Source organism: Ascaphus truei, chromosome 4, assembly GCF_040206685.1.
Source record: "Ascaphus truei isolate aAscTru1 chromosome 4, aAscTru1.hap1, whole genome shotgun sequence".
NCBI lineage: Eukaryota > Metazoa > Chordata > Amphibia > Anura > Ascaphidae > Ascaphus > Ascaphus truei.
Window position 1 is genome coordinate 378,722,219 of NC_134486.1, and position 9,620 is coordinate 378,731,838.

The window sequence follows — 9,620 nt, forward strand, 5'->3', positions numbered from 1 at the left end:
CTTTTTTGATGCAGTGTGGGATCAAGGACTTTATGGCAGTGATTGGATGGGAAAGCCTTATGATAAGTTTATGTGTCACTTCACAAAAATGTGTACTAAGTTTACTGGTAGGCTTTCTTTTTTGTTTTGCATATGAGAATTCATACTTATATTATATATACATTGTGTCAATGTGTTCCAGTATGGGAATTAATACTGTCAGAGTAATCAACACATGTTAGTTGAGGATTCCCATTGTTTTTCATGAACATTTGGCTCCATATATAAAGTTACTGCTGAATGACTCCAAAACCCCAGTAGTGACACAGAGGCCCAGATTGACTAAATTATGCTGTGTCTAATGCTCTTTGTGCTCTATTCAAGTTGTCAAATACCGTATTCACCAAATAACTCGTATGGTGGAGGGTCCTGCAACTGCAGCATCTTACTGCATGATGTTACCAGTCTTTTTTTTATGCTGAAGAGATTACAGTAAATCAGGAAGCACAGTCACTCTATTCCCATTTGTTGACACCCTGACAAGTTGCTAGGCTCACTCTGAGCTTCTGCTGTGTGTCCTGGATGCCCTACTCCTTATTCCCTCCTATCTCTTGGTACACCTGTGTATAAATTCTCTACTTTTACGCTCTTGTAAGGTAAGAGATCTCTAAATCTACAGTATTATCTCAACAGGTGAGAATCAGCTTGAACAAGTATATTTATTGTCTATCACAGTTTTTGACCAATAAGAAGTTACTCTTTTTTTCCAGGGGAGCGTCAGCAAATATGGGTGGGGTGATAGGCGAGGAGACAAAGGGACATTACTTTTTAGCCTCTCTCTTTCCTATCCCTCTTTTTGTCTTATTCATTATGTTCCTTCATTTGTTTAACTTGTGGCCACTTCCTCCTCTCCCCCTCCCATGTCCCCTTTTCTCTCCCTCTGCTCTATGCCACCTCCTCTCTCTCCACTTGTGTCCTTTCTTCTAACTTTCCCACCTCATATCTTTTCTTTCACCCACTTTCCGGTGTTACCTACTCCCTCTACCAATGTACTGCTGTTTCCCTGAGAGAGTGGGCAGGGAGGAAACATTGTACTATACATTAGTGTAGCGTGAAACGCGTTGGTAGGGCAACGCCTTGATTCTTTTTTCTATTATGACCAATAAATAATCATTTTTTCGGAAAACGCACTTTCCTTCTAATTATCTTTTTTGGATACCCCTGGTAGTGCTCTGTTACTTTCTCATATCTTGTATACTATATATTAATAGTTTTGTTTCATAAAATATATCATTTCATATTTCATATGCCAATACATAAATATGTATACATTTTATATTTGCTGGGCACTGGGTAGAGAAAGCAGATTCTGACTTTTAAGTACAAAGTGCAGTCAGCAAGTCTCACTTTACACTTTAATAACTTTCATTAAACCAAATTTAAAAAAAAAATAGATAAATAAAATTGCCATAAACCTTTAAGTTTGTATATCTATCCACAAAAGCAATGGTATAAAGAAGGACATTTTTCCAGAGGGGGGAATACTTTCTGTTGCATTTGTGAGAATAATCCATTATTTGCAGTGAAGATGTTGTGCAAAGCAGAAGCAAAGAGAGGTTAATGTTAGTACTGAATGTCAAAAGAAGCCAATGTGTAATAAATATTCCCTAGATGAGTTTAAAAACCTATCAGAAATGCTACAGCCCAGAACACACACTGGGCATCTCTTTGCACCTGCTTAACTTGATAAATCATCACCAGACACTGATTGTTGCAGAACATCAATGCTTTAATAATACCGCTGAGAATTCTACAGAAGAACCTTTACCAATTATATTGAGGGTCTGTTTATGTTTAATGTATGTGCTTCTGTCAGGCTAGTGGCTGCATGAGTCAGTTTACTATAGACTACAGAGCAAAGATACTATTACAGTATATCACTGAGAACTGTGTAGTGATTGCTGAACTGGTTCTTTCACTTACTGTAGACAGTGAACAGTTAACACTGATATGTTAAGCTAATGCATTGATGCATGTTACCCAAACATTGAGACTTATTGGTATAATATCAATATTGGTTTGTATTGTACTTAGAATCAATGTAAGTCTAATTGACTCAAATACTGGCTTTTGTTTTCACTGTAAAACACCTGTGATATTTAACCCACAAACATCTTTCCAATGTGAATTAGCATGAAACATGCTAATAAATTATTGGTTAAAAGGAATGTTTGTTTTGGCTAAAACCTCTGCATTCCATCAAATAAAATAAATCACTCGTGGCTTGTTTTTGCATTTCTTAAAGAATCTTAACAGACAGAACCAGAAAGGAGCTGAAGAGAACACTTGCACTGACATCCTTACAAACACTGTAGCTTGTTATTTCAATCAGGACCCAAGGAAACATCTGATTTGTAGCAAGGGAAGAGAGAATAGAAGAAAAACATTAACACCCATAGATTGGTATTTTTTTCTTTGTTTTCTCGAGTGGTTACAAACAAAAGTAGTTACAAGAACTGCATCTGGGATCATTCTCTACTAAGTGTTTTTACTGTGTGTGTCTAATGATAATACCAATATTGTGTTACAAGAGAGAAATAAATTATACATTACAGTTTAATTACCTATAGGCTTTTGTACTTTTGAACAGCCACTATTGTCCACTAAACACATTTACTGTTCAGACACTTGTTAAGTGGAATTTGTAAAGGTTTTATACAATGCTGCAACCAGCTCTGCACCTCCTTTGCCTGTTTACAATAATAAAAAAAGCTATTTAAATTAGGACTTTTCCACTGCTTGGGAACTAGAGTAAATCATGTCCCTCTGCCACTAACAATTGTTCAATTCAGCCTTCAACTGCTCTTGAGCAAGTAACTGGAATACAATACCTTTGGAAATATATACTGATATAGTTAATGCTATTTCTAATCGTTATCATGGAATTTCTGATTTTGTAATGTTTTGTTATACTGTAGAATTGCCTTTCCCAGAACCAGATCCAACTACACAATCATGTTTTGTATTGATATGCACAAGTCATATCTTCGTTTCAAAAATCAAATTTTTTAACCAGAGAAATAAAAACATTGACAACTCAGAATAAATCACCAATAAAAACAAATCTGTTAACAAATAGGATCTGCTGGTGACTTGCAATGATCCGGGGCTATGTTTTGAAGAAAGCAACAATTGCAGACACGTTTTGCAATGTTAGTTTTGACAATAAACATAATCAGAGGTGAAATTAGTAATGAACATGGTATTTTTTTGTCATGTAAAATCGCATGCAGACAGTCTTCGGTTATCCAACGGAATCCGTTCTGGAGTTAGCGTTGGATAGTGAAACCGTTGTAAAGTGAGTCCCATGTTAATCAGTGGCGGTGAGCGTTGGATAACGCATTCATGCGTCGGATAACGGATTCCGGCGTCGAAAAACGGCCTTTAGGGTTGCATTGTAAAGCGTTGGATATGCCATTCGCTGTAAAGTGAAACGTTGGATAACGAGGACTACCTGTATCAGGGGCCAGAGTTGGTTATTTATAGTGGAAGTTGAAGAATTTGCAAACAATGCCAAAATATGTAATTTAATTTAAAGCTGCCCACTTTGTAACTAAACCTTGTGCAGAAGGAAGCTCGGTGAGTTCAGTGAGCAGCAGCAAACACTCCATGTGCAGCAATTGAGAAAGGCACTTGTATCTGCGCCCAGCAATGTGCAGCCCCAGCCGCAGGTAGACAGCAGTCAGCGTTATGGTCCGCCAGAGGGCGCTATCACCTGGCTGCCTGTCTGACTCTTATTACTCCCAGGTTATTCACACAATCTTAGCAAAGCAACGGGGGGGAGTTCCCAAAGCCATCAAACCCCCTCCGAGTCTCTCATTCCCTAGCAGAGTGCACTGATCAAATGGATCTAAGGAAGGCTGCGGCTCTGTGTCTGGGGCTGTGGAGCGCCTGGCTCTGGGCTGGGCAGAGCCCACAGGCTGCAGCAGTGCTGCCCCCCTCCTCACACAGGCTGGAACGGGTAGGGGGTACGAGGAGGGCACTGCTGACTGCCCAGGCACTGGGCACTTTACATAGGGACTCCCAGAACCACTTGCTACCCAGGAAGGGGTCATCCAGACAGGGCACGGTGGCACCTCACGAGTACATGCTCTCTCTCTACACACGTTTATCTGGCACTGAGCAAAAGGAGCTCAACAGAAACCTAACTCGGGACAAGACATCAGCCAACACCATCACTAGCTTTGTGGACCAAGGAAACGGTGAGTTGGGTGTAGGTGGGTGTGTGATGTGTCAGGTGAAGTGACACCTACGTGTAAGGTTAGTTGGGAAACCCACATATGTGTACTTGTCCAGGCTCAGAGACCCAAATGGGTTACATGTAGAAATAATATGTTTCTAATGAATACTTATAACCTCATTGGGGAAGGCTTCACTGTTTTCTCTAAAGCAATTGATTCTGAATAAGGCTAACTTCCAATGAATGCATTAATTATTATTAGTAGTATTATTATTATTTACAGTGGTAATATATTAACCTATTTTTATAACGCATTGGAAGGCACAACAGATATGAACATGCATGGTTACAGAAATATTACAATATTACGTTGTATCCTCAAAGATAGATACGTGGTAGGTAAGGTGATCACAGTTAGGGCATATGCTGAGCAGCCTGGCACATGACAAGCCTGCAGGTCAGTTGAGTGTCAGCAAACCTTTCTCTGCCCGGAGCTCCCAAACAGCAGATATTGGGGGCTGACACAGGAGCACTATACAATGTCATTTTCCCAACGTCAGTGAATATTAGAGTCCTCCCTTCGTTGCAAAATAACATTGTCAATGTGTTAAGAATGCAATGCAAAAAAAATAAATGGATTTATATAAATATTTCTGTTCTCACCAAACACAAAGTTGAGGCAAACGTGAGCATCGGTTTATGTCATACATTTTGGACCTGCCTTGTATTAGATATCTTTGACATTTCTCATTTTTTTTAAATAAATCAGCTCTGTAGTATCAGATATTAGCGAATGTTATATATATATATATATATATATATATATATATATATATATATATATATATATACATATATATATATAATTATATATATATATAATTATATATATATATATATAAATATATATATATATATATATATATATATATATATATATATATATATAAATATATAATATATATATATATATATTCAACTCTTAATTACATTTTAATGAGTTTTAAAGCATCCTTTGATTTCTATAGGAGGTCTTAACCCACCTATAAAGCAGTGCAAGATTTTTGCAACACTTTCCTGTTTTGGGATAATTTGCTGCAAATGTTTCCAGCCATTTGAGTAATAAAAGGTAACAATAAATAATGTTACCTTAGTAATATAAGTATACATTGTAGCTGCTGAGTTACACTGAATCAAGCAGCCATTATGTTAGGCACACAATCAGGATTTTGACCGATTTATAACAGGAGCACCAAACCATTGCCAACTTAGGTAAGAATGTACAATTATACATTGTCAAATGCTTTACATATACAAATAGTTAAAATAAATTGTAAAGTAGTATTGCTGCTTTAAAGTCTTTAGAGTGTGGTGGGAATGTCTCCTAAATGCCCAAGAAGAAGTGCTGATATACTGTACTTAATGACAGCAGGCTATTATCCTACATTGTTGCTATTAGTTTAGAAAGTCCATCATTGAGGCAATAGCCAAGGAGCCAATGGTTTTACACAACAGAGACAGACACACTTACACCTTACACCTGCACATCTCTCTTCATCACAGTCAATCTTTCATTCACAGTCAAAGATTTTCACAAGAAAACATGTCATTTGTGTACTTGGACTGTGGCTTTTCAACTTGAAGACATACAATACTTACATACAATATCTTCATTGGAGTTTCTTCTGCAGAAGTTGCATGGCTATACTGTATTGCTTGTGGATTAACTTCAGCAGCACTCGCTCTAGCCTTTCAGATTAGTTTTTGGGGAATGAGTTCAGGATTCACATTTAAACCAATGGAAGAGCATGGAGTCTCAGTAATATGGGTCATTAATACCAATGGAGAGCGTTATGGTGGTTGAGGTGCTGTAGATAGACAAATGAACCCAGGCAATGCTGGTACAGATCAGATATAGGTTTTCTTCGTTATAGCTAAAGGGGTGGTGAATAATTTAATAAATGTATTGCAAACAGCGAAAATGTTTACCCAAATCATTGTGCATTTGCTAATATGCTGATTTCCTCAAAGGTAACACAATAGAGAGAATGGTGGAGTCAAATTAAATTAAAAAGTGCTAAGAGTGAATGGTTTTCTTCGAATTGCCAGGGGGGCTGGGAGGTCCTATGGATTACAAGGTTTGTGAATTTAAAGTTGTATTTCAGTGATAGAGTTGACACCATTAATTTCCAAAGACTATCTTCCCAGCCATGTGGAGGCAATAAGATTGTCTGGTTAATCATCTTAAAGAAAGAATGACGCTCTGGACATGGATATTGCTATCCCCCTAGATAAGCATCGTTCATTTCCCCCTAGTCGGAATTGAGATGACCTGATGCGCCTCCTGTTGGTTTTCTATTGCAATAGTTGAGCATTTTGGTAAAATGCCTGCTAAGCCTCACTTTGTAACCATGGAGAGCTAGAGTGCTCACATAATTCCCACCAGCATGCTCTCCCCCCACCAGCATGGTCTCCCACCACCAGCATGCTCTCCCCCCACCAGTATGCTCTCCCCCCACCAGCATGCTCTCCCCCCACCAGCATGGTCTCCCCCTGCAGATAACCTTCTCAACAAGTCTGTAGACCTGAGGCAGAACGGTGCCCAGCTACCTTTTTCAAGCTGATCTCACTCAGTCCATTGGCAGAACATGACCCTTTCCATATCACATAGACAACACATGGAAGGGTATATTCTCTTTTAAGAAGACAGCACTAACCCTCCTATTAGGCTACTTAGTTATATGACTTGCTATATATAGTATCAGAAAACATCTAAGTTTGTTATTTGTTTGAATTCTCATCTGGGTTCTATCAGACGTTTACTACAATTATTACCATTTACAAAATGCTGAAAAGGCAGCTGGTTTTCACGTAGTAAATTAAGTCACAAAATCTACAGTAAAACGTCAGCCAGCTATTGGTGTTTATGGATTTGATAAGATAGTGATAGCTTTACAACATAGGTCAAATACCTTATTAAGTGTTGTGTCTTGGTATCAGCTATACTCAGGACACTGTAGTTCAACAAAACACCTTAAATATGAGAGATAACATTAAAAACCTAAGTCTGCTTTGTCTTTATAGTTAAAGGACTCTTATTCTTGTAAGCAATAAAAAGAAACATGGATTTATTTGGAACAAATCGACTATTTTATCACATGGAAATCTTAAAATGTTACATGGACATACAGTACAGGGGGAAAAAAATCATATATATATATATACACACACACACACACACACACACACACACACACACACACACACACACACACACACACACACACACACACACACACACAGTATACACATACACACACAACAAACCGAAAATAATGATGAATCAGTATAAGTGCACTAGATAATCCTCAGATCTTTATAAATGTTGAGTGGGTTGCTAGATTGATTGACTATACAATATTCACACCCCCAGAGAGGTGAATTGCCATAAAATAAGGTATGTATCGTGTTAATTAGACGTGATGACAAATATTTAAAGATACTGGCAAAATAAGTCTCACTGCCAAACCATCACTGTCAAATAGTAATTACACATTAATTATTTTGCTAATGAAGATAAGTCTTTTTCACATAGGCTCTGCGTCTCAACAGGCACATCAAGGCAAATGCAACAATAGTTTTTGCACATACAAAAAAGTAATATAACCACTTTTATATGTTAATGTAGTTGTAATCTGCCTAACTAATTATTTGAAATACCTACTGTAAAAATATTTTTTCTTTAGAACTTCAGGGGGGGGGGGGGGGGGGTATTTCTAAAAAAAAATAATCAGGCTGAAAATACTGGTGTTTAAAAAAAAGCCAGATTCTTTTTAAGAATAACATTTTCTAGAGTGCCTCAATTTGTGCTGGTTTTGCAACCGAGAAACTTTGATGACTAACATACAGTATATACGTGTTTGTATTTACTTGCTTCCAGGGAATACAGCTGAGCATTTTGTTGTTGTAATAATTTAGTTTAAAGTACGAGGATCGTTCATTCAGGACATAGGAAATGAACCGTGAGATTAGTGGGTTTTTTTTTTTAGTTTTAATGTTTCCTGTCTGGTTGTGAAAAGTGGGCATGTCTGTTTCTTTAAATGTATTATCCGTTGTATGATCAGTGAACAGTTATATGAAGACAATTTCAGGAGTCTCCAGGTACAAAAGATAAAATACAAATGACCACTTTACCCAAATATTTAAGCCTAAAACGTATGATTAAAGCAGATATAATAATTGCAATACAAACGTGTTCTAAACACAGGCTCCATTACTGGTTTATATGCTGCAAGCCAAGGAGAATGTTACATTTTTTTAAATGTATTTATTACCTGTACTTTAATTTTATTTTATAGCAAACAAACATTTTATGGCTTCTTTGATTGGCTGTAGCTATCTATTTACAAGTAGAAGATGATATTTATGATTTATTGTGGTATTAAGCCAATACATTATTTCAGTCATTTAAACTGTGTTCTCCAGGCTAGGTTTCTGTCCTGACAATCATAATTGAGAAAAATAAATAAAACACAGATTACATATGATAATGCAATGGATGGTGTCTAGAGGCTCAGATAGGTATTTGTGATGGGCTGTGGGGCTATATTAATGCTTGTGAAGTCTGTCCAATCTCTTCTAGTTTCAACTTAAAATGAAACCAGATGACCTCTTCAAAGCGTTTTCCTTATCTCGGTCATGCAGGAATTTTTACGTCTTTTCAAACCAGGAGATGACTAAAGAATATATATCAAGATTCAGGACTTTAACAGACAGCGTTGCTAGATTGCTTGACTTCTGGAGCATTTTCTCGACTTATTTTTTTTTATGCTGCACTCTGTGATCTTTGATACAACTACATTGCTGATGTCTGCACAGGTCTGCATTTAAGGCTACCTGAAAACAAGAGAGGGGTGCTCTTCTTTTTAAAACGTATTTATAAGAGAGAAGTAATTTAATGTAATGAGGCAAACGACACACAACACACAGACACATGTATATATAGAGAGAGGGACACAGAGAGAGAGAGAGAGAGAGAGGGGAGAAGGAAGAGAGGGAGAGTGGGGGAGAGATAGGTAACTTTGCATACATAACGTGTTTCCTCCGTGCCTCTCTGTGGATCCAGTAGTTGTATGTGCCACTGCTCCTATCTCCTGTCCTTATTTTGCATGTTGCTTTGCCTACTAAAAATACCATTAATACATTCCCACTATCCACACCAGATATCTCTGCTGTAATGATTGTATTTTTTTAACATGATTCTAAAGCTACCTGGTATTGGGGTAAGCTGTACAATATCACATTTATTATACCGTAATATAGTAATACAGTATATTTATGTTATGATATGACATGAATTGGCCATTTGTACTAGCTATCATGTTGTCGGTTTATCTCCAAT

The 9,620-nt window shown here is 37.3% G+C and overlaps 1 protein-coding gene and 1 long non-coding RNA gene across 3 annotated transcripts in view; both read left to right on the forward strand.

The window, feature by feature from the left end:
• Window positions 1–9,620, forward strand: part of LOC142493825 (uncharacterized) — a 72,450-nt gene that overhangs the window by 1,041 nt on the left and 61,789 nt on the right. The window lies entirely within an intron of this gene.
• Window positions 3,827–9,620, forward strand: part of GDF7 (growth differentiation factor 7) — an 8,336-nt gene continuing 2,542 nt past the window's right edge. Inside the window, exon 1 of the mRNA XM_075598446.1 lies at window positions 3,827–4,241. Coding sequence (XP_075454561.1) covers window positions 3,884–4,241 — 358 coding nt within the window. The 5' untranslated portion in view covers window positions 3,827–3,883. The remainder of the gene's footprint in view (window positions 4,242–9,620) is intronic.